Raw genomic sequence first — 25,747 nt, 5'->3', positions numbered from 1 at the left:
TTGGGGATAAAGAAATGAAATCCTTTGAACAGCTATCGGGGCAATATGGTTTACCAAAATCTCATTTATTTCGATTCTTCCAAGTGAGAAGTTATCTTTTTGATGTTGTGAAAAAGAAATCTATTCATGAAATAAATCCCCTCATAAAATGTATGCTTAAAATGTATGACTGTGGTACTGAAATAAAACTGCTAACAAAACTAGTTAAAATAATACAAGCTGAATATCAAGAAAAACAAATGGATTACAATGTAAAAACCAAATGGGAAAATGAAATTCCTTGCAATATCCCACCAGTGGAATGGGAATAAATGTGCAAAAACATACATGAAACAACTAACTCAAACTACTGGAAAGAATTTGCTTGGAAGATCATAAATCGATATTTTAGGACACCCCAAATCCAAAGTAAATATAACAAGAATATAGATCCGGGTTGCTGGAGGAAATGTGGGGAGAAAATAGCACACCACAGTCACATATTTTGGTCTTGTAAAATTTTAGATGATTTTTGGTTGGATTCTGTTACAGAACTATCAAACGTTTTCGGTATATGTGTGAGTAGTGACCCTTTGGTTTTATTACTTGGAAAACTACCAGAAAATATTAAGAAGAACGATAGATATTTATTTTTGATCATAAGAGTGGCACTAATTAAACAAATTACAAGAAATTGGTTAAAAGAGGATGGTTTGAATGGTTCTGGGTGGAAGGATTTGGTTGATGAGATATATGTAATGGAGAAAATAACAATGAGAATCAGACATCAAGTCTCTGTTTTTGAAAAAAGATGGGAGAAATGGACAAGGTACACAACAAAAAAATCTGAAAATTGACGTATTCTTTGTATTGTATTTTTCTTTTTTTCTTTTCCCCTGCCATGTATAACTATAAAAGTGCATCCTGACTGAAACCTGTATGCAATTATTAGAATTTCTCTGTTTATTTATTATTATAATTTTTTTTTTTTTTTTTTTTTGTTTGTTGTACCCTCTTTTTTTTTTTTTTTTCTTTTTCTTTTTATTATTATTATTATTTTTATTTTTATTTTTATTTTTTAATTATGATTATTGTTACTGTCTGTTTGTTCGTTTATTAAAAGAAAAAGATAAAAAAAAAAAAATAAAAAAAAAAGAAAATCTGGTCAATTTTCAAAATAAAAGCAATTTTCAAAATAAAATACAGAGATTGACAAATACCAGAGTCCAATGTGTGTACGTTTGTAGCCTATTTGTGTTTTTTAATCTAAACAGAGCGTGAGAGAGGAACACACACACCGACGGTTACACCCCGCCTTTCCGAAGCCCCGCCTTTCCGACAATAGACTTCCATTCATCGTAATAGCGGGGTTTTCTATTTTTTCTAAAGACCCCGCTACTCCGAAAAGGCCAGTGGGGGAAACCCCCCCACTCCGAACGGACAGACGGACCTAATCAGAAAGGAACCAGAGGCTGTGCAGTGCGCAGTGCGCAGTGATCCTTTTTTCCTTTTTGGGGTCAAACGGATCATGTACATAATTAACTGCAAAACAAGCAAATACTTCATATTAATGACATAATGTTCATTATGCTTCTAGCCTGTCTAGCCTCTACCTGGTCTTTTTACTAAACTTAACCAACTCCTTTCTTCATTGCCTAAGCCCAACCAAAGCATCTCCCTCAGTCAGCTGTTAGCACGAGCGGTGGCTGCAGCAGCCTCGCGCCCCTGTGAGCTCAAGCCGGCTTCAGCCGTGCTCGAGCGGAGGAGGGGGGGGGGGGAGAAAAAAAGTGTATTTCTATTACTGTGTGGAGATCTCCAACAACGGAGTCTGGGAGAAAGCAAGTGGGACAGATCTGCCCAGTCTCTGAGCAGCACGTTTCACAGACAAGCCACAAAGCAGAATGTAAACAACGTCACGCGGTTCAGCACCTTGGACAGCTGCGGGGGGGAGGAGGGGGTGTCGGAGTAGCGGTGTTTCGAAGTGGGGGTATTTCGGAACAGCGGGGTGTCGAAGTGGAGGTGTGTCGGAATGGAGAGCTGTCCCCCACACCGACACACATACACATAGGCTACATACACACACACAGCTGAGGGGCAGAAGCGTTTGTCGACCGGCGCGGAGAAATGATCTGTGAACAGGAGGGCTGCCTTTTTGTTCGGCGGCCGATGAGAACCCGGCGCAACGATGTGATGTGGAAGTGACGAACACGTCCAGACAAGTTCCTCGGTCCTAGTGCTACCATGACGTGCCACTGCCAAGTAGCCTACGGGTCATTCAATGGGCCAAATTTAAAATGCTTGCGCATTGAATTGCCACTCAGAATGTCAGAATTAATTGCGTTCATTTTTATAACACAGTAATTTGCAGTGTAATTCATCAATCTAATTAACGTGTTAAACTGACAGACCTAGTTACTGAACATTTCTGTCTCCACAACAAAGGAAGGAAGACACTGAACCTGACTGTCACTGATGATGTCACTGATGGACTCACCTGAACAGGTGATCTCCACGGTGGAGGAAGAGGAAAGTGATGATGATGAACACTCCCTCAGGGTAGATCCAGACTGAACACAGTCAGTGTTGATCCACCACGCAGACTTCCTTGAGGACTCCTCTCTTCTTCTTATTGAAACAGCAGAGCCACAGTCCAGATCTCTACAGGCTACAGATGCTGCCTTCAGGTTCCAGTTCCTGCCGTCCACTGGTATCCACTCTCCTAGTTTCAGCTGCAGGTCACCTGCACAGCGACTGGCTCCTCCCACCAACCTGACAGGCTCTGAACACAGAGAAGAGAGTGAAGAGTAAAAGAAGTGAGTTTGATTCAAACAGAAATGAAGCAAATCCAAACTGTAGTTCCACTTGTACCTGAGCAGGTGAGTCCAACAGCTTTGCCAGGTGAGCAGCTGGTTCTAGTTGAGCCTGAGCTTCTACAGTCCAGGAGAGCTGACTCGTTGCCTCCACACTGGAACTCTTTGGTCCACATTGGAGCCTCCACTGCTCCATAGAGCGCCCCCTGGAGGACTGAAGGAGCCCCACAGCCAAGCTGCCTACAGACCACCTCTGCATCCTGCTGGTCAAAGTCATCTTCACACACTGAGGACCACCACTGGTCAGACTGGTTGGACTTGACCTCCAGTCTGCCTGAACACACACTGGTCCCATTCACCAGCCTGACAGAGTCTGCAGAGAGAGACACAACATTTAAACTTTGATCCTGACCTTTATTTACTGTCATATCAACTTTAAACTCATCAGCATACACCACTCACAAAACGTCAGGGATACTCGACTTTTGGGTGAAATTTATCTAAATTGTAAAAAGTTCAGTGATAGTATATCATGAAAGAAGGGCTTTTCAGTAGAAGTATGTAATGGTAATTTCTTCAATATCAACTCTTGACTTGCTTGAAGTAAATAAACTTCTGGGTGCATGTTTGAGTCTCCATCTGACGCTGTCTATGGCTTTGAGGGATGGAAACAGCCTAAGCAGCAGAACTTCAATCCGCTCCCATTCATCGCTGCCGTGGCGATGCGGGGACAGACACAACTACCGCAAAAAAGGAGACATTAAACTGAAAATCTTCAGATTCCTTCTGTTAGACCTAAAATGTTAGGAACATACAGCCCCGAGGTGAATTTGCCTGGAATTGTCCTTTAAATGTGTCCCATACACATTCATAGTTTCCTTGAGGAGCTCGGCCTCAGAGACCGTGTTTCACCATCTCTGTGTTCAGGATTTAATGGGCGGGTCTAAAACTATAACCCCGCCCCCTGCTGCGCTCTAGGTATAAATACATTCAGCCAACTGGTTTCCATGGTTTTCCTCCCACTTGCTATTGAGTCCTGCTGAAAGGGGAAACAGCAGCAAACTAAACGTAGTTCATGTTCACACACAGAGGAGACCACTACTGTCTGGTTCCTTCATTTAATTAATTATTATTATTAACTAGAAAAAGCATTTCCAAGAATGGAAATGGTGTGAATGCTGAAAGCAGCTGAACGCTGTTGCAGAATTAGCAAACAGTGCAAACCATACAAATGTTTGACCAAGGTAGGAATCGAACCCACAACCTCATGGTCAGTAGACTTCCACTCTGCCTCAAAGCCACAGTATACACACAGTTACAGAGACTGTTGTCTGTTGATGAGCTGCACTCTGTCTCACTCTGAAGTTAACAAGCCCAAAGTTGCACCTGTTGGAAACGCACTGTGTCAACACCAAGAAAGCTTGAGAGTCAAGCCTGAATGACTTAGAATGAACATTTCTGTGAATTTCAGGCTGAGAGCAGCAGTTTCAACATGAAGCAAGTTATCAGAAGTCAACAGAGGACGACTGGGAAAATAATTCACTATAATTGTTGTTGAGGCAAGATTTGAACCAGGAATCAAACCCACAACCTCATGATCACTAAACCTTGAGGGTGGGGGAGGGGAGCAGAGTTCAACATAACATAAAAAGAGTGCTTCCCTTGGATTTGAACCAGTGACCTTAGGGTTGGCAAGCAGCCACCTTACCCACTGGACTACAGACAGAGTTGTGGAGAAGAGAGGTTGAGACTTTGATGAATGTGAGATTTTTCAATGATGCTTAAAAGTAGCAGAAAATAGTATAAATGAGCCACAACAAGTAAGTAGAGGACTTTTTTGTGACCTGTGACTATTTTTGGGTGAATTAAAATGAATTAAAAAGCACTTAACAGCAAGTTACAAAGTTGAGCTCCTTCTCCTGCTGCTGTGAAAAAAATGCATTGGGCTGAATGGGAGCAGAGAGCTCCATGGCTGCATTTAAAAAATATTTTAAATTATTCTCTGAGTCTCTGTGCATTTTTGACGGCATTGTGAGACCTAAGACAAGCGTGGCTACAAACTGTTTCCAAAATCATGAGTGTAGAGTGTCATTTGTAGCTTTGCTGGCAATTTCAGAAGAAAAGTTCCAGTCGCTTTTTTGGATCTGCTGCACTCTACGATGACGTCACCCACTCTGACCCAACCCCATACACACTCATTGAAAAGTGTGAAATTTGTCAGAAATCCTCATGTGCTTTTAAAGGATTTATCTCAAAAACGGTACAAGCTATTAAAAAGTTGTAAATACAGGATGAATACATTAGAAGTTTGTCTACAACTCAGAATTTGAATGAAGTCTCTAGCTGAAAGTATGTGGACGCTTTAAAGGCTGAAAGAAGTAAGAAGATTTGAAGAGTTTCAAGACTGTTCCAATGCATTCTCTATGGGGAAAAAAAAAATCAGAAATAGTTGAATATTGCAAAAAGTATGAATAGTTGAAAAGAGAAAAGACATAGCACACCTGTCCCGAAAAGGCTGAACATTTTGATACTTGAATTGTTGAAATAGCACAAAGTATGAAGGACTAGTTACATGACGAAGAAAGGCAGAAAATGGCCACTAATTAGTGTGAATGCTTCCAGCATTCACACTAATTAGTGTTAATGTATTCACTCTGTGATAAACATCAGTCACCGCGGGGAGAGAGGCTGAAAACCTCTGGACACACACCGAGGATCCTTCACAACGTTACACACACACACACACACACACACACACTCTCTCTCCTGCATCTCCACTGTAGCTGCTCTGAAGCAGTGGGCTGTGTGTCTGTTCCTCTGACGTCTAGGAGCCACTGGCCTCACCAAGACGCCTCTCTAAAAACAGACGTTTTGGAAGGCGGGAACACTGATGGCGTGTTACTGAAGAGGCATGAACAGTGGATGAACACCGTCGAGCTGCTCTCTATCTCGCTCCCCATTGGACAGTGACCTCACGTCTGACGGATTCATTTGCATAAAGTTGAGCTGCGGTCAAGTCTGAGGAAAGGGGCTTGGACTTTTGACGTGTGTATTTTCAAAATGTGGCCTGATGGAACCGTTTTTCCAGGATTTTTAGATATCAGTTGTTTTTATTTAATTTTTTTCTCTCTGGGGAATAAGTTCAAGATAAAACACCAGTTATTATGGTGAAGTTAAATTTACATAAATAACAGCGTCTTTTTTACTAAGTTTGGCCCTTAATGCAATAAAGGCATTTTAATATTTATATTCAAGATGAATGCCTTGGTATTTTCTCTTTTTTTCTTATTACATAAATAATACTTTAAGATAAATAAGATATTACAATGTACAAATAAATTCAGTTTAAAATGTGTGACTTATTAAATATAATAAGACTTAAACCTCTGGGTGGAGCTGAGCATGAGGAAGAGGGAGGAGCTGAGAGTTAATGGCGTGGAGTCGACAGCAGTGGACTGTGTGTGTGGTAAGCAGTGTTGTGCTAGTTACTGAAAAATAGTAACTAGTTACTTCATTAAAAAAGTAACTCAGTTACTTAAACCAAAAAGTAATGCGTTACTGAAAAAGTAACTTTTTCATTACTTTAAAACGTTTTTTTTTCCAATGCTCCCATTAAATAAAGGTTGATTGAATTTAACCTCATTTCAGTTCTGTACTGATGCCGATGAAAGAACGTGTTTTTATCTGTAAAATTTTACCATCATCATCATCATCATGCTGCATGGTGTCAGCATGGACAGCAGCTTTGACCTAACAGAACTGCAAACAAATATTGTGGATACGTCACTTTGACTGAGTTACACTCAAGAGCCTGTTTTCAATGACGGAAATAAATTCACTCCAGCAGTAATTTTTTTCAATCGATCAGCTGTGTTTACCCAGAGCGATCGCTCTGTGTTTAGCGTTTCAGGCGTCATAATTGGACTCCAACCGCTGCTGCTCGGTGGAGTGGGTGCTTGTGTCTCGCTGTGACTCTGGAGCTGTGTCCCAGTTCAGGGGCTGCAGCCTGAACTGGGACACAGCTTCGGTCTGTGATTCTGCGTTAGTTACGTTACCTTAGCTCGCCGTCATGCCCTGACCTGACCTGTCCAGTCCTCTTCATGGAGCGTGTTTGATTACGTGTGGGACGCTAGAAGGTGGCCGCAAAGTGCTTTGTTTTTCACAGTGTTGCAGTGTGCTCTGTCTTTCTTTCAATTCAATGAAACTTTATTGATCTCTAGGATGTTATGGGAAGTGCTTGCCGCTGTAAAACTCACCCAAAGGAACGGAAAGGAACGGAGTAACGCAGCGTTTGGTAACGGAAACGGAGTTACTGATTTTAAAAAAACAACGCGTTACGTTATAAGTTACTGCAAAAGGTAACGGCGTTACGTAACGGCGTTACTAATAACGCGTTACTACCCAACACTGGTGGTAAGCGTTGTGTTTTATCAGTAACGGACTGTGAACTGTTGTCAGACGACGCTCTGTGAGTGTGTGAGTTGGGACTCCATCACAGTTGAGGTGTTTGGTGTTCTAGCAGACAGGAGCTACGGGTCGCCACGGAGACTATCACCACCAGACCTTCACCTTCACTCACTTAAATACTAAAGGAACAAGTTACTGAACATTTCTGTCTCCACAACAAAGGAAGGAAGACACTGAACCTGACTGTCACTGATGATGTCACTGATGGACTCACCTGAACAGGTGATCTCCACGGTGGAGAAAGAGGAATCTGATGATGATGATAAACACTCCTTCAGGGTAGATCCAGACTGAACACAGTCAGTGTTGATCCTCCACACAGACCTCCCTGAGGACTCATCTCTTCTTCTAATTGAAACAGCAGAGCCACAGTCCAGATCTCTACATGCTACAGATGCTGCCTTCAGGTTCCAGGTGTAGCTGTCCACTGGTCTCCACTCTCCTAGTTTCAGCTGCAGTTCACCTGCACAGCGACTGGCTCCTCCCACCAACCTGACAGGCTCTGAACACAGAGAAGAGAGTGAAGAGTAAAAGAAGTGAGTTTGATTCAAACAGAAATGAAGCAAATCCAAACTGTAGCTCCACTTGTACCTGAGCAGGTGAAGATTAATTACTTTGGCTCCATCTTGTGGTGGCATGCAGAATGACACTGATATAAAACAATTACAACAAGAGGCACAGTAGGAAGACAACAAGAGAGTTGCTATTACAATGTACATTTAAGTCACAACCTCTGACACCAAGGAGCAAAGGAGCAGCCTTCATCTCACTGAGCTGATTGGGAAACATGATCTTATCTGTGGCTTCACTAAATGACTAAGTCAAACACCAGGATGGCAGAAGTTGTCAAGGCAGATTTCAAACTGATGTCAAGACAGAAAAATGAAAATACACGTATGGTATTAAAGGAGTTCAGTCTGATAGTAGCGCTACTGAGGTATTTAACTCCAGAACAACCTGGTTGAGATGCTTCTTCTTGACCGATGCTCTCCTACCGTTGATCGAGTGAATGTCCACACTGTTCCTTTAGTTGCAACACAGTGGGTTTATTGCTGTGTGTGTAAAATGTCCATAAACAAAGAAAACAGCAGCATGATGAGCATTGTCAAAAACCGTTTGCCCTTCCTAGTCAAAAACCTGACAATGAGAGTGAACAATGATTCCTATATCACATGACCCCCCCAGGTGACACCACAGCAACCCCCCCACACACACACTGAGTGCAGTGTTAATTTCATTGATGAAGACTATGACGAAAAATATTCGTCAAACCTTTTTCACGGATGAAAACTAAATAAAAACTAAATAAAAAGTCAGCTGTGATGACAAAGACGATGACGAATACAATATTATATATAATATAATATATAACAGTTTAGTCAACGAATAAAAACAAGACGCAAATGTTGAGGGATGAATGGAGAAGAGGTCCAATCATGTTGATTTCTGGCACATGAAAAGTTTCAAACAAAACTGGTCTCGCTAGCATCCTGCGGTATGACAGTGTGACAGTGGTGGTCCTGTCACTATGCCTCCAATTGATCATGTGCCCTGGCTACTTGGCCAAGAGGATGTCCCTTTGGGTGACTGGCAAGCGCGCGTGACTCTTACCCGGGAGGTGTGGGTTCAATCCCCGCCCGGGCCCTCTTCACCTTGCCACAACAGCATGTTTCATGAACAACACAGAAATATCAGCGCTGGGTTTAGGACGGAAACAAAGAATTGATCATCACAACTAGGGCTGCCCCAAAATAGTCGACCAAGCACTGGTCGACCAAAAAATCATTAGCTGACCAAAATTTCATTGGTCGATTGGTCGCAGGAAAAAAAACAAAACATTTGGAGCCGTGTCTTGTCAAAATTAAGCCAACATCAATGACTGAACTGTATATGAAAGGTTATGGGCTTTTATTTTGAAGGGCCAGATACAGGAAGTCATGACGTGACACTTTTTTTTTTTTTTTTTTTTTTACACGGCAAGGCAGTCTCTCTCTCTCGTATCACCGCTGTCACCTTAGCGGTGCTGTCTGAGCCCCGATCCCGTCCCACAGCGCTCACCGGCGGTCAGGCTCAGTGTCACGGAGCGGATCCATGGTAGTCCCCGCTGCAGTCAGAGACCCGCACCCATAGACACACATGTGTCTATCTATGCCCGCACCGCTCCACGCTGCGGACCCCCACCCCCGCACCCCCGTCACACAGCCTGAGCTCAGTAACTTTTTACCCTCCTCATCTATGTGTTTATTGGTGATAAATGGGCACTCTGCCGGTAAACCCGACCGGCTTGTTGTTGAATCTCGGACCCAACACGCCCGGAGTCACGAGCATTAATCAATTAATTCTTGTCCAAAAAAAAATATATATATATTTTTAATTTATTTTATTTTATTATTTTCTCCCTCACGGTGGGGGGTCGATTAGTCGACTAATCGCCATAAGTGACGACTACTGGTCGACCAACAAAATCTTTGGTCGGGGGCAGCCCTAATCACAACACCCTGTGTGCTGCACACACACACCAAATTAGAACACAACACATTTAGCTCCTATATAAGGTGAATGGTAAATTGTCTGTAGCGCTTTACTAGACCTGTAACAATACCCAAAGCGCTTTACATCGCATTCAACCATTCAACCCCCCCCACTATTGACACTTGTTTGCAGCTGGACTGGACCATGTGCAAAGTTGTAATGCATGGGAAGTAGGATTTCCTCAGAAGAAGAAGAAGGATCAGCAAATAGGGGCCTAAACCTTGATGTACGGCAACCTGTCTGTACAATTGAAGACACAAATTCATCGTCTGGTACAACATGCCATGAAAATTATGGGCGTCAAAGATCATGTTTCTCTTCAAACCTTTTACGAACAATCCACCTTGAGACAGGCATGCAAAATTCTGTCTGATCAATCTCCATCCATCCATCCATTGTCCGCCGCATTATCCGGAGTCGGGTCGCGGGGGCAGCAGTCGGAGCAGGGATCCCCAGACTTCCCTCTTCACGGACACTTCCTCCAGCTCTTCCGGGGGGACCCCAAGGCGTTCCCAGGCCAGCCGAGTGACGTAGTCACTCCAGCATGTCCTGGGTCTTCCTCGGGGCCTCCTCCCGGTGGGACTGACCGGAACACCTCACGAGGGAGGCGTCCAGGGGGTGTCCAATACAGGTGCCCGAGCCACCTCAGCTGGCTCCTCTGGATGTGGAGGAGCAGCGGCTCTACTCCGAGCTCCTCCCGGGTGACAGAGCTCCTCCCCCTCTCTCTAAGGGAGCGCCCCGCCACCCTGGTGACAGAGCTCCTCACCCTATCTCTAAGGGAGCGCCCCGCCACCCTGCGGAGGAAACTCATTTCTGCCGCTTGTATCCGGGATCCCGTTCTTTCGGTCATGACCCAGAGTTCATGACCATAGGTGAGGGTGGGAACGTAGATCGACCGGTAAATCGAGAGCTTTGCCTTTCGGCTCAGCTCCTTCTTCACCACGACGGACCGATACAATGACCGCATTACTGCGGCCGCCGCACTGATCCGCCTGTCGATCTCACGCTCCGTTCTCCCCTCACTCGTGAACAAGACCCCAAGATACTTAAACTCCTCCACCTAAGGCAGGAACTCTCCCCCGACCTGGAGGGTGCAAGCCACCTTTTTCCGGTTGAGAACCATGGCCTCGGACTTAGAGGTGCTGATTCTCATCCCAGCTGCTTCACACTCGGCTGCAAACCGCCCCAGTGCATGCTGAAGGTCCTGGCTCGAGGGAGCCAACAAGACAACATCATCTGCAAAAAGCAGAGATGAAATCAAGTGGCTCCCGAACCGTACCCCCTCCGGCCCTTGGCTGCACCTAGAAATTATGTCCATAAAAATAATGAACAGAACCGGTGACAAAGGGCAGCCCTGCCGGAGTCCAACACACACCGGGAACAGGTCTGACTTACTGCCAGCGTGCGAACCAAGTTCCTGCTCCAGTCATACAGGGACCGTACAGCCTCAGCAGAGGGCCTCCGACCCCATACTCCCGGAGTACCCCCCACAGGATGCCACATGGGACATGGTCGAAAGCCTTCTCCAAGTCCACAAAACACATGTGGACTGGTTGGGCAAACTCCCATGCGCCCTTGAGCACCCTGGAGGGTGTAGAGCTGGTCCAGTGTTCCACGGCCAGGGCGAAAACCGCACTGTTCCTCCTGAATCCGAGGTTCGACTATCGGCCGAATTCTCCTCTCCAGCACCCTGGAATAGACTTTCCCCGGGAGGCTGAGGAGTGTGATCCCCCGGTAGTTGGAACACACCCTCCGGTCCCCCTTTTTGAAGAGAGGGACCACCACCCCGGTCTGCCAGTCCAGAGGCACTGTCCCCGACTGCCACGCGATGCTGCAGAGGCGTGTCAGCCACGACAGCCCCGCAACATCCAGAGACTTGAGGTACTCAGGGCGGATCTCATCCACCCCCGGTGCCTTGCCACTGAGGAGCTTCCGGACTACCTCAGTGACTTCAGCTTGGGTGATGAATGAATCAACCTCTGAGTCCTCAGCCTCTGCTTCCTCGACGGAAGGCGTGTCAGTGGGATTGAGGAGATCCTCGAAGTATTCCTTCCACCGCCCGACGATGTCCCCAGTCGAGGTCAACAGCTCTCCTCCTCCACTGTAAACAGTGTTGGCGGAGCACTGCTTCCCCCTCCTGAGGCGCCGGATGGTTTGCCAGTATTTCCTCGAGGCCGACCGGTAGTCCCCCTCCATGGCCTCCCCAAACTTTTCCCAGACCCGAGTTTTTGCTTCCGTGACCGCCCGGGCTGCCGTCCACTTGGCCTGCCGGTACCCGTCAGCTGCCTCGGGAGTCCCCCTAGCTAGCCAGGCTCGGTAGGACTCCTTCCTCAGCTTGACGGCATCCCTTACTTCCGGTGTCCACCACCGGGTTCGGGGATTGCCACCGCGACAGGCGCCGGAGACCTTACGGCCACAGCTCCGGACGGCCGCGTCAACAATGGAAGTGGAGAACATGGTCCATTTGGACTCAATATCTCCGGCCTCCCTCGGAATCTGGTCAAAGCTCTCCCGGAGGTGGGAGTTGAAGACCTCCCTGACAGGGGATTCTGCCAGACCACCAGGTGGTGATCAGTTGACAGCTCAGCCCCTCTCTTCACCCGAGTGTCCAAGACATACGGCCGAAGGGCAGATGACACGACTACAAAGTCGATCATTGACCTCTGGCCTAGGGTGTCCTGGTGCCACGTGCACTGATGGACCCTTATGCCTGAACATGGTGTTCGTTATGGACAGACTGTGGCTAGCACAGAAGTCCAATAACAGAACACCACTCGGGTTCAGATCGGGGAGGCCGTTCCTCCCAATCACACCTCTCCAGGTAACACTGTCGCTGCCCACGTGAGCGTTGAAGTCCCCCAGCAGAACTTTCTCGCATGTTAAATATTAAATATATTAATAATATTAATAATATTAAAACTGTGTCGTGTTAACAGCGCTAAAGCCAGAATTAAAACAGGTTTTAGCAGCTTCTATGGCTGTTTGTTTGCCGCGAAACAATGCTAATTTCTGTTAGCCCGTCTATGAGGTTTCACATTATACGTTAGCATTAAGCTAGCGGACTTTATGCTTAGTTTTGATTCTGACAATGTGTATTTTGAACGTTGTTTCAAGCCTAATTTGGGACTATTGGGAGCTACGTGAACCACGAGACTGCACTGGCGGCGATGTCAAGAGCTGTTGCCACTCTGTTATATCAATCGCTCTGGCCATAGTGATACATCTTTTGTTTAGTGATCACCCTTTTTTGTTTAAAAGGGCTTTTAGGGGGACTTCCGGTTAGTGAGCAAATGGAGTAGACGTGTTGCGTGAGTGCTCCCGTGAACATTGAACTTTTTAAACCACTCAGCCTTTCAACTTTCATGCCAACGGAATCCCCTTTTCCTTTTTCTCTCCTTGTTTCGCCTAAACAAGTCCTGTTACCCCTGAAATGGCTGCGAAAGGCGGCAAGTCAAGCAAAAAAGAAGATGCTAGCGCTAGCTTAACCCTAGCAGCTATCACCGAGCTGCTCGAGGAACATCGTGCGGCGTTAGCCACCGAGTTCAAAACATCATTCAGTCAACTCGACTCGAAACTTGACCAAACGCGGCTTGCAGTGGAGGACCATGGCCAACGTGTTTCGTCCCTCAAACTCGCTACAGAAGACCTCAGTCAACGAGTCGTTGACCTCGAGGGCATTTACTCGACTCTACGTGATGATAATACTCGGCTAAAGGCTAAAGTTACCGACCTGGAGGGCCGAAGCAGGAGGCAGAACATACGTATCCTAGGTCTACCGGAGTCCATTGAAAGCGGATCTCCTACCGAGTTCTCAGTATTCCCAGTCTATCACCAGATTTAAGGAAGAAATTAGAGGAACCTATATCCCAGGCAGAAATAGCACTAGCCATTTCCCCAATGCAGTCAGGTAAGTGTCCAGGCCCTGACGGCTTCCCGGCAGAATTTTTAAAGACATTTTCCTTGCTTCTTTCCCCATTGCTATGTTCAGTTCTCTCAGAATCCTGCAGACAAGGTTCCCTCCCTCCTTCATTTTCTGAGGCCTGTATTACTCTGATAGCTAAAAAAGGTAAAGACCCAATGGAATGCGCCTCCTACAGGCCCATCGCCCTCCTAAACACAGACGCTAAAATTTTAGCCAAGATCCTAGCCCATAGATTGGAGAATACCCTGGAAGGCAGTCCTACTTTAACATAAGACGACTGTTCAACATCGTTTACTCTGCTTCTGAAGATGTCCCTGAATGCGTTGTTTCTCTCGATGCAGAGAAAGTATTCGATCGTGTTGAATGTGTCTACTTATTTACTGTGCTGAACAAATTTGGTTTTGGTCCAAACTTTACTTCATGGATTAAACTATTATATTTGCATCCCACAGCCTCAATTCGTACAAACTCCCAACGGTCAAGACCTTTTCGTTTGCATCGTGGAACCCGTCAGGGGTGTCCCCTCAGTCCCATGCTTTTCGACATGGCTATCGAACCGCTTGCCACAGCACTTCATTCTTGTAAGGATATATCTGGTGTCTGGAGAGGTCACACGGAGCATAAGTCTCACTTTATGCTGATGACCTGTTGCTCTTCATCTCTTATCCAACAAGGCTAACGGCACGCTCATCGTCAAGAGGAGACGGTGGTGATGAAACCTCCTGCACAGACGGGAGGAGCTCCACCTGGTCGCCACGGAGACTATCACCACCAGACCTTCACCTTCACTCACTTAAATACTAAAGGAACAAGTTACTGAACATTTCTGTCTCCACAACAAAGGAAGGAAGACACTGAACCTGACTGTCACTGATGATGTCACTGATGGACTCACCTGAACAGGTGATCTCCACGGTGGAGGAAGAGGAAAGTGATGATGATGATGAACACTCCCTCAGGGTAGATCCAGACTGAACACAGTCAGTGTTGATCCTCCACACAGACCTCACTGAGGACTCATCTCTTCTTCTTCTTATTGAAACAGCAGAGCCACAGTCCAGATCTCTACAGGCTGCAGATGCTGCCTTCAGGTTCCAGAAGGGGTAGATGTCACCGTCCACTGGTCTCCACTCTCCTAGTTTCAGCTGCAGTTCACCTGCACAGCGACTGGCTCCTCCCACCAACCTGACAGGCTCTGAACACAGAGAAGAGAGTGAAGAGTAAAAGAAGTGAGTTTGATTCAAACAGAAATGAACAAATCCAACCTGTAGCTCCACTTGTACCTGAGCAGGTGAGTCCAACAGCTTTGCCAGGTGAGCAGCTGGTTCTAGTTGAGCCTGAGCTTCTACAGTCCAGGAGAGCTGACTCGTTGCCTCCACACTGGAACTCTTTGGTCCACATTGGAGCCTCCACTGCTCCATAGAGCGCCCCCTGGAGGACTGAAGGAGCCCCACAGCCAAGCTCCCTACAGACCACCTCTGTATCCTGCTGGTCAAAGTCATCTTCACACACTGAGGACCACCACTGGTTAGACTGGTTGGACTTGACCTCCAGTCTGCCTGAACACAGACTGGTCCCATTCACCAGCCTGACAGAGTCTGCAGAGAGAGACACAACATTTAAACTTTGACCCTGACCTTTATTTACTGTCATATCAACTTTAAAGTCATCAGCATGTGTCCAGAAATTAGTTCCTTCTGTCCCCAACACAACCATTAAAGACACTGAAGGGTTAAAACTGTTGATGTTAAAGAAAACTAGAAAATTTCCTCTCGGGAAATTTTGAATGGGCCACGGGGCTACTGCCGGTTGTGCCATCTCTGTCAACATGGGAATCAAACCCACGATCTTAAGGTCAAGACAGAGCTGATCAGACAGACACATGATCATCTTTCTATAAGCACTGATATGGAGGAGCTGTAACCACATTAGGTTACCTGTGTGTGTGTGTGTCTTGTGTAATAGGGCCAGGACTCAATTAAAACAATTAATCTAATTAATTAGAGGCTTTGTAATTAATTAATTGCAATTAATTGCATTTTAATCGCATATAAATATTTGACCTGAGAACAGTGAGAAGCATTTTTTTCACATGGATTTTAGTATACCATTGAATGACTGAATAGCTTAAGCAACAAAACATTGTTTTTTTTTTCAAGGTGGTACTTAACCAAGACCAACATGCAAATTATCGATTAATTCATTAATCGATATTTGATACAGATTTAAATGGTCTTTCCTGCCAATACACTATGATGATTACTGTAGTATTTAACTAGGCTACATAAATCACAGTAGCATAAACTGATTTGTTGAACGGACCAGGTGATGGGCTGACTGGTCCTGTCTAACTTCTGTGTACTGGGTGCCATTGTGCAGGGTGTTAAGGCAGCCTTCCTCCACTGCAGTCCCTATGGTCCTGGACCCTCTGGCTGGTGGGGTGGGCTGCTTTCAGCTGGGGGGGACTCTATCAGCTGCTCCCATGAGAGGCATTTGACACCAACAAGGTTTAACTTTAAAACCAGATTAAATCATGGTTTAAGTTTAAATTCTGTTGCACGTTAACTGTGTTTTAATCACATGAAGGTGTGTGTGTGTGTGTGTGTGTGTGTGTGGGTGTGTGTGTGTGACTGTAATCACATGAAGCTGGCTCTAGAGTCTGTGTGTGTGTGTGTGACTGACTTGTCACATAGTTAGTTAGTAGCTGCATCCTGTGTCAGTCTGATTTAGCTGTGTCTCTGTTTATAAACATTTAAACGAGCGCCAGGTGGATTGTTTATGAAGTTAACGAGCTCTGGCCTGAGAATCACAGAGGTTACCACGGCGATAGGGGCCCCCGCAGGCTGAGACAGACAGAAACGTGGAGAAAAAGAGCCATTTTCTGCCTCTGCACCGGTCTCACATTTAGTTCAGTTCAGTTCAGAAAACTTTATTATCCCCCGAGGGGGCAATTTGTTATGCGACAGGCAGAGCAACACCAAAACACAAACAAGTCAAATACAAAACAAAACAAGTGCATTTCAATCACAAACATTAAGACTCCGGGCACCAGTGCCTCGGGGGGGAGGGGGGCAGGCTCACAGTGGCTGATTTATAAAACCAATAGTAATTGGTACAAAAGTATTTAGGCTTAGCATGACAAAACGGTAACTCCTATCAGAACAAAACACAGATCAACGTTGCTCTAAGGACTTACTGAAAATTTTGGTACGATTTGGTGTTTCTACAGTAAATATTTTGGCGACGCTGGCAGTTTTAAAACATCAGGCCGTTCTGCTTCTCTCAGAAAATATTTGTATTGGAGTCAATGAGGAGCAGAGACAGACGTGGCCGCACTTAGAGGCTCCGAGTTTAAATTCTGTAAGTCTCTCTGATATTTTGAGCAGATGATGAGTGACAGAACAAGTTTGTCTTACAAATTCTGAAAAAATTATGTGTGTGGAGTGTAAATTGTGGCCGTTTGGAGTTTCGAAAGAGAAAAAATCTGGAGTTTTTCTGGCATCTCTCCCACTCTAACCGATGATGTCACCCACTCTGACACGAACATTCAACACATGCAATACACACCCATTATAATCTCATAATTTCTCCAAAAATGATCATGGTCATTGAACAGGGATTGATCAAAAACTATATGACCTATCAAAACGTGGAGTAATACGACAATACACAAGACTTGTGTCTACTGTTTAAAGTTTAAATGGAGTCTCTAGGTGAAAGTATGCCTGAGCAGACGACGTTTGAAAAACTCCAATGATTGTTCTTTTTCGCTCTTTTTTTCAGCCGTCCCATTGACTTCAATGCAAAATTTTGCGCAGTTTTTCGCGACATACGTCGCGAAAAATTCGTACACTGTTGAGAAAAGTAATAGCACACCGATCCCGATCAAGACGCACGTTTTGATATATAATTTGGCCGGCAACTCTTCGAGTTGCAGGACTAGTAGCGAATCGAAAATAGTCCGGAAGAGGACGAATAACTAGAAAAAACATTTCCAAGAATGGAAATGGTGTGAATGCTGAAAGCAATGCTGAATGAGCTGAATAAATTGTTGAAACAATGCTGAATGAGCTGAAGAAAGAAAGAAAGAAAGAAGAAAAGGACAGAAGGAAAGAAAGAAAATGGGAAGGGTAGATGGAGAAAGAAAGAAAGAACAAAAGGACAGAAAGAAAGGAGACACAGAGAGAAGGGTAGATAGAGAAAGAAAAAGGTAAGAAAAACAGAATAATAGAACATAAAGAGAATAGAGAACTAGAAAAAGCATTTCCAAGAATGGAAATGGTGTGAATGCTGAAAGCAGTTGCAGAATTAGCAAACCATACAAATGTTTGACCAAGGTAGGAATCGAACCCACAACCTCATGGTCAGTAGACTTCCACTCTGCCTCAAAGCCACAGTGTACACACAGTTACAGAGATTGTTGTCTGTTGATGAGCTGCACTCTGTCTCACTCTGAAGTTAACAAGCCCAAAGTTGCACCTGTTGGAAACGCACTGTGTCAACACCAAGAAAGCTTGAGAGTCAAGCCTGAATGACTTAGAATGAACATTTCTGTGAATTTCAGGCTGAGAGCAGCAGTTTCAACATGAAGCAAGTTATCAGAAGTCAACAGAGGACGACTGGGAAAATAATTCACTATAATTGTTGAGAGATTTGAACCAGGAATCAAACCCACAACCTCATGATCACTAAACCTTTACTCTGCCACTTCGCCACAGAGAGCACAGACATAAGCATGTTGCCATTGTAATGTGATGATGTGCTGCAAACTGTGGCACTAGGAATTAATGCGTCTCTTAACGAACACCTGTAACCAATTGAGGGTGGGGGAGGGGAGCAGAATTCAACATAACATAAAAAGAGTGCTTCCCTTGGATTTGAACCAGTGACCTTGGGGTTGGCAAGCAGCCACCTTAACCACTACACTACAGACAGAGTTGTGGAGAAGTGAGGTTGAGACTTTGATGAATGTGAGATTTTTCAATGATGCTTAAAAGAAGCAGAAAATATTATAAATGAGCCACAACAAGTAAGTAGAGGACTTTTTTGTGACCTGTGACTATTTTTGGGTGAATTAAAATGAATTAAAAAGCACTTAACAGCAAGTTACAAAGTTGAGCTCCTGCTACTCTGCTGTGAAAAAAAATGCATTGGGCTGAATGGCAGAGAGAGAGCACCCAGGCTGCATTTAAAAAATATTTTAAATTATTCTCTGAGTCTCTGTGCATTTTTGACGGCATTGTGAGACCTAAGACAAGCGTGGCTACAAACTGTTTCCAAAATCATGAGTGTAGAGTGTCATTTGTAGCTTTGCTGGCAATTTCAGAAGAAAAGTTCCAGTCGCTTTTTTGGATCTGCTGCACTCTACGATGACGTCACCCACTCTGACCCAACCCCATACACACTCATTGAAAAGTGTGAAATTTGTCAGAAATCCTCATGTGCTTTTAAAGGATTTATCTCAAAAACGGTACAAGCTATGAAAAAGTTGTAAATACAGGATGAATACATTAGAAGTTTGTCTACAGCTCAGAATTTGAATGAAGTCTCTAGCTGAAAGTATGTGGACACTTTAAAGGCTGAAAGAAGTAAGAAGATTTGAAGAGTTTCAAGACTGTTCCAATGCATTCTCTATGGGGAAAAAAAAATCAGAAATAGTTGAATATTGCAAAAAGTATAAATAGTTGAAAAGAGAAAAGACATAGCACACCTGTCCCGAAAAGGCTGAACATTTTGATATTTGAATTGTTGAAATAGCACAAAGTATGAAGGACTAGTTACATGACGAAGAAAGGCAGAAAATGGCCGAACCGAATAACAATAGTGTGAATGCTTCCAGCATTCACACTAATAAGAAAAAATCCACACAATAACAGTAGTGCCCGGTGCGATTGCCCGTGGCCCTAATAATGAAGCAGAGGAATGAGAGGAAGACGACTCACTACAGTGAAGGCTTCCTATAGGACATAGAGCTTTCTTCATTATTTACCATACATGAGGTCTGTTCCTCTCCAGCACTGACCAGGGGGCTGCCTACACCTGTACATGCAGGAAGCCCATGGGGGGGGGGGGGGGGGCTGCTTTATAGTACTTTTAGATCAGCTGAACTGCATCAAAGTATGATAGTTGATTTGTTGAAAATGTTGAGATATTAAATGTCTTGTTTTCGCGTCAATTCTGGCAGGAAGTCACACAAAGAAACACTAGAAAATCTGGTCAATTTTCAAAATAAAAGCAATTTTCAAAATAAAATACAGAGATTGACAAATACCAGAGTCCAATGTGTGTACGTTTGTAGCCTATTTGTGTTTTTTAATCTAAACAGAGCGTGAGAGAGGAACACACACACTGACACACATACACAAAGGCTACATACACACACACAGCTGAGGGGCAGAAGCGCTTGTCGACCGGCGCGGAGAAATAAGCATCTGTGAACAGGAGGGCTGCCTTTTTGTTCGGCGGACGATGAGAACCCGGCGCAACGATGTGATGTGGAAGTGACGAACACGTCCAGACAAGTTCCTCGGTCCTAGTGCTACCATGACGTGCCACTGCCAAGTAGCCTACGGGTCATTCAATGGGCCAAATTTAAAATGCTTGCGCATTGAATTGCCACTCAGAATGTCGGATTTAATTGCGTTCATTTTTATAACACAGTAATTTGCAGTGTAATTCATCAATCTAATTAACGTGTTAAACTGACAGACCTAGTTACTGAACATTTCTGTCTCCACAACAAAGGAAGGAAGACACTGAACCTGACTGTCACTGATGATGTCACTGATGGACTCACCTGAACAGGTGATCTCCACGGTGGAGGAAGAGGAAAGTGATGATGATGAACACTCCCTCAGGGTAGATCCAGACTGAACACAGTCAGTGTTGATCCACCACACAGACCTCCTTGAGGACTCCTCTCTTCTTCTTATTGAAACAGCAGAGCCACAGTCCAGATCTCTACAGGCTACAGATGCTGCCTTCAGGTTCCAGTTCCTGCCGTCCACTGGTATCCACTCTCCTAGTTTCAGCTGCAGGTCACCTGCACAGCGACTGGCTCCTCCCAACAACCTGACAGGCTCTGAACACAGAGAAGAGAGTGAAGAGTAAAAGAAGTGAGTTTGATTCAAACAGAAATGAACAAATCCAACCTGTAGCTCCACTTGTACCTGAGCAGGTGAGTCCAACAGCTTTGCCAGGTGAGCAGCTGGTTCTAGTTGAGCCTGAGCTTCTACAGTCCAGGAGAGCTGACTCGTTGCCTCCACACTGGAACTCTTTGGTCCACATTGGAGCCTCCACTGCTCCATAGAGCGCCCCCTGGAGGACTGAAGGAGCCCCACAGCCCAAGCTCCCTACAGACCACCTCTGCATCCTGCTGGTCAAAGTCATCTTCACACACTGAGGACCACCACTGGTCAGACTGGTTGGACTTGACCTCCAGTCTGCCTGAACACAGACTGGTCCCATTCACCAGCCTGACAGAGTCTGCAGAGAGAGACACAACATTTAAACTTTGATCCTGACCTTTATTTACTGTCATATCAACTTTAAACTCATCAGCATACACCACTCACAAAATGTCAGGGATACTCGACTTTTGGGTGAAATTTATCTAAATTGTAAAAAGTTCAGTGATAGTATATCATGAAAGTAGGGCTTTTCAGTAGAAGTATGTAATGGTAATTTCTTCAATATCAACTCTTGACTTGCTTAAAGTAAATAAACTTCTGGGTGCATGTTTGAGTCTCCATCTGACGCTGTCTGTGGCTTTGAGGGATGGAAACAGCCTAAGCAGCAGAACATCAATCCGCTCCCATTCATCGCTGCCGTGGTGATGCGGGGACAGACACAACTACCGCAAAACAGGAGACATTAAACTGAAAATCTTCAGATTCCTTCTGTTAGACCTAAAATGTTAGGAACATACAGCCCCGAGGTGAATTTGCCTGGAATTGTCCTTTAAAATGTGTCCCATACACATTCATAGTTTTCCTTGAGGAGCTCGCCTCAGAGACCGTGTTTCACCATCTCTGTGTTCAGGATTTAATGGGCGGGTCTAAAACTATAACCCCGCCCCCTGCTGCGCTCTAGGTATAAAATACATTCAGCCAACTGGTTTTCCATGGTTTTTCCTCCCACTTGCTTTTGAGTCCTGCTGAAAGGTGAAACAGCAGCAAACTAAACGTAGTTCATGTTCACACACAGAGGACACCACTACTGTCTGGTTCCTTCATTTAATTAATTATTATTATTAACTAGAAAAAGCATTTCCAAGAATGGAAATGGTGTGAATGCTGAAAGCAGCTGAACGCTGTTGCAGAATTAGCAAACAGTGCAAAACCATACAAATGTTTGACCAAGGTAGGAATCGAACCCACAACCTCATGGTCAGTAGACTTCCACTCTGCCTCAAAGCCACAGTATACAAACAGTTACAGAGACTGTTGTTCTGTTGATGAGCTGCACTCTGTCTCACTCTGAAGTTAACAAGCCCAAAGTTGCACCTGTTGGAAACGCACTGTGTCAACACCAAGAAAGCTTGAGAGTCAAGCCTGAATGACTTAGAATGAACATTTCTGTGAATTTCAGGCTGAGAGCAGCAAGTTTCAACAGTGAAAGCATGTTTATCAGGAAGTCAACTGAGGACGACTGGGAAAATAATTCACTATAGATTGTTGTTGAGGCAAGATTTGAACCAGGAATCAAACCCACAACCTCATGATCACTAAACCTTGAGGGTGAGGGAGGGGGAGTCAGCAATTCAACATAAAATAAAAAGAGTGCTTTCCCCCTTAGATTTGAACCAGTGACCTTAGGGTTGGCAAAGGGGCACGCCCACCTTACCCACTGGACTGCCAGGACAGAGTTGTGGAGAAGAGATGGTTGATCCTTTGATGAATGTGATAGGGATTTTTTTCATTTGATGCTATAAACGTCGCAGAAAATAGTATATAATGAGCCACAACAGAGTAAGTAGAGGACTTTTTTTGATGAACCTGTGACTATTTTTGGGTGAATTAAAAATGAATTAAAAAGCACTTAACAGCAAGTTACAAAGTTTGAGCTCCTTCTCCTGCTGCTGAGAAAAAAATGGCATTGGGCTGAATGGGAGCAGAGAGCTCCATGGCTTGCATTTAAAAAATATTTTTAAATTATTCTCTGAGTCTTCTGTGCATTTTTGACGGCATTGTGTGAGACCCTAAGACACGCGTGGCTACAAACTGTTTCCAAAATCATGAGTGGTAGAGTGTCATTTTGTAGTCCTTGTTGCTGGCAATTTCAGAAGAAAAGTTCCAGTATGCTTTTTTGGATCTGCTGCACTCTACGGATGACGTCACCCACTCTAGACCCAACCCCATCACACACTCATTGAAAAAGTGTGAAATTTTGTCAGAAATCCTCATTGTGCTTTTAAAGGATTTTATCTCAAAAACGGTACAAGCTATTAAAAAGTTGTAAAAATTTTAAACAGGATGAATACATTAGAAGTTTGTTCTTACAACTCAAAAAAAAAAAAGAAAAAAAAAATATTGAATGAAGTCTCTAGCTGAAAAGTATGTGGACGCTTTAAAAGGCTGAAAGAAGTAAGAATGATTTGAAGAGTTTCAAGACTGTTCCCAATGCATTCTCATATTGGGGGAAAAAAAAGAAAATTCAGAAATAGTTTGAATATTGCAAAAAGTAATGAATTAGTTGAAAAGAGAAAAGACATAGCACACCTTGTCCCGAAAAGGCTGAACATTTTGATACTTGAATTGTTGAAATAGCACAAAGTCATTGAAGGACTTAGTTTACACTGACGGAAGAAAGGCAGAAATATGGCCAAACCGTAATAACAATAGTGGGTGAATGCTTTCCAGCATTCAACACTAAATTAGTCGTTAATGTATTCACTCTGTGATAAACATCAGTCCCCGCTGGGGGATAGAGAGGCTGAAAACCTCTGGACACCACACCGAGGATCCTTCACAACGTTACACACACACACACACACACACACACACACACAACACACACCACACACACACACTCTCTCTCTCCTCCCTGCCTTCTCCAACTTGTAAAGCTGCTCTGAAGCAGTGGGGTTTTTTTTTTTTTCTCGTGTGTCTGTTTTCCTCTCACGTCTAGGAGCACTTGGCCTCACCCAAGACGCCTCTCTAAAAACAGACGTTTTAGGTAAGGCGGGAACACTGATGGCGTAGTTACTGAAGAGGCATGAACAGTGGCTTTATGAACACCGTCGAGGCTGCTCTCTATCTCGCTCCCCATTGGACAGTGACCTCACGTCTGACGGATTCATTTGCATAAAGTTGAGCTTGCGGTCACGTCCCTGAGGAAAGGGGCTTGGAGCTTTTTTTTTGACGTGTGTATTTTCAAAATGTTGGGCCTGATGGAACCGTTTTTCCAGGATGTTTTAAATATCAGTTGTTTTTTATTTAATTTTTGTCTCTCTGGGGAATAAGTTCAAGATAAAAACACCAGTTATTATGGTGTAAGTTAAAATTTACATAAATAACAGCGTCTTTTTACTAAGTTTTGGCCCTAGATGCAAATAAAGGCATTTTTTAATATTTATATTCAAGATGAATGCCTTGGTATTTTCTTCTTTTTTTTCTTATTACATAAATAATACTTTACACGATAAAATAAGATATTACAATGTACAAATAAATTCAGTATTAAAATGTGTGGACCTTATTAAAGTATAATAAGGACTTAAACCTCTGGGTGGATGGAGCTGGAGCATGAGGCGAAGATGGGAGGAGCTGAGAGTTAATTGGCGTGGAGTCGACAGCAGTGGACTGTTGGTGTGTTGTAAGCAGTGTTGTGCTAGTTACTGAAAAAATAGTTAACTAGTTTACTTCATTAAAAAAGAAACTAAGTTACTTTAAACCAAAAAGTAATGCGTTACTGAAAAAGTTAACTTTTTCATTACTTTAAAACGTTTTTTTATTTCCAATGCTCCCATTAAATAAAGGTGATGGAATTTAACCTTCATTTTTCAGTTCTGTACTGATGCCGATGAAAGAAACGTGGTTTTTATCTGTAAAACTTTACCATCATCACCATTCATGCCTGCATGGTGTCAGCATGGACAGCAGCTTATGGAACCTAACAGAACAGCAAACAAATATTGCAGGATACGTCACTTTGACTGAGTTACATTCCTCAAGAGCCTGTTATTCAATGACGGAAATATAGTTCACTCCAGCAGTAATTTTTTTCAATCGGATCAGCTGTGTTTTACCTCAGAGCGATCGCTCTGTGTTTAGCGTTTCAGGCGTCATAATTGGACTCCAGACACGCTTTAGCATAGCTTCGGTGGAGTGGCTGCTTGTGGACCTCACTGTGGACTCTGGAGCTGTGTCCCAGTTCAGGCGGCTGGCAGCTGAACTGGGACACCAGCCTTTCGGTCCTGTGATGCTGCGTTAGCTACGTTACCATTAGCTCGCCGTCAATGCCCTGACCTGACCTGTCCAGTCCTCTTCATTGGAGCGTGTTTGATTACGTGTGGGACGCTAGACAGGTGGCCGCAAAGTGCTTTGTTTCTTTTCACAGTGTGTTTTGCAGTTGTGCTCTGTCTATCCTTTCCAATTCAATGAAACTTTATTGATCTGCTAGGAAGGTTTATGGATTTTTGACTCCGGAGTGCTTGCGCTGTAAAACTCACCCAAAGGAACGGAAAGGAACGGAGTAACGCAGCGTTTGGTAAACGGTAAACGGAGTTACTGATTTTAAACAAACAACGCGTTACGTTATAGTTTACTGCAAAAGGTAACGGCGTTACGTAAACGGCGTTACTAATAACGCGTTACCTAACCAACACTGGCTGGTAATGTTGTGTTTTATCAGTAACGGACTGTGAACTGTTGTCAGACGACGCTCTGTGAGTGTGTGAGTTGGGACTCCATCACAGTTGAGGTGTTTGGTGTACTAGCAGACAGGAGCTACGGGTCGCCACGGAGACTATCACCACCAGACCTTCACCTTCACTCACTTAAATACTAAAGGAACAAGTTACTGAACATTTCTGTCT

The 25,747-nt window shown here is 44.2% G+C and overlaps 1 protein-coding gene across 4 annotated transcripts in view; it reads right to left on the bottom strand.

Moving 5' to 3' along the window:
* LOC146960211 (scavenger receptor cysteine-rich type 1 protein M130-like) overlaps positions 1–21,031 on the bottom strand; it is an 87,823-nt gene extending 66,792 nt beyond the window's left edge. For 3 of the 4 annotated variants that reach the window (XM_085772530.1, XM_085772533.1, XM_085772531.1), the window contains exons 1-7: positions 20,880–21,031; positions 20,507–20,791; positions 14,994–15,308; positions 14,606–14,905; positions 7,471–7,758; positions 2,848–3,162; positions 2,474–2,758 (exon numbers count right to left, since the gene is read on the bottom strand). In XM_085772530.1, the coding sequence (XP_085628656.1) occupies positions 2,474–2,758; positions 2,848–3,162; positions 7,471–7,758; positions 14,606–14,905; positions 14,994–15,308; positions 20,507–20,791; positions 20,880–20,997 (1,906 nt within the window). In that variant the 5' untranslated portion in view covers positions 20,998–21,031. The remainder of the gene's footprint in view (positions 1–2,473; positions 2,759–2,847; positions 3,163–7,470; positions 7,759–14,605; positions 14,906–14,993; positions 15,309–20,506; positions 20,792–20,879) is intronic. The other variant, XM_085772532.1, reaches the window with a different exon arrangement.
* Between the last annotated feature and the right edge of the window lie 4,716 nt (positions 21,032–25,747).

The sequence above is a fragment of the Trachurus japonicus genome, unplaced genomic scaffold (genome assembly GCF_045865225.1).
Source record: "Trachurus japonicus isolate A0001 unplaced genomic scaffold, Traja_1.0 AP030584.1".
Lineage (NCBI taxonomy): Eukaryota > Metazoa > Chordata > Actinopteri > Carangiformes > Carangidae > Trachurus > Trachurus japonicus.
This window is presented reverse-complemented; position numbering and strand designations above follow the sequence as displayed.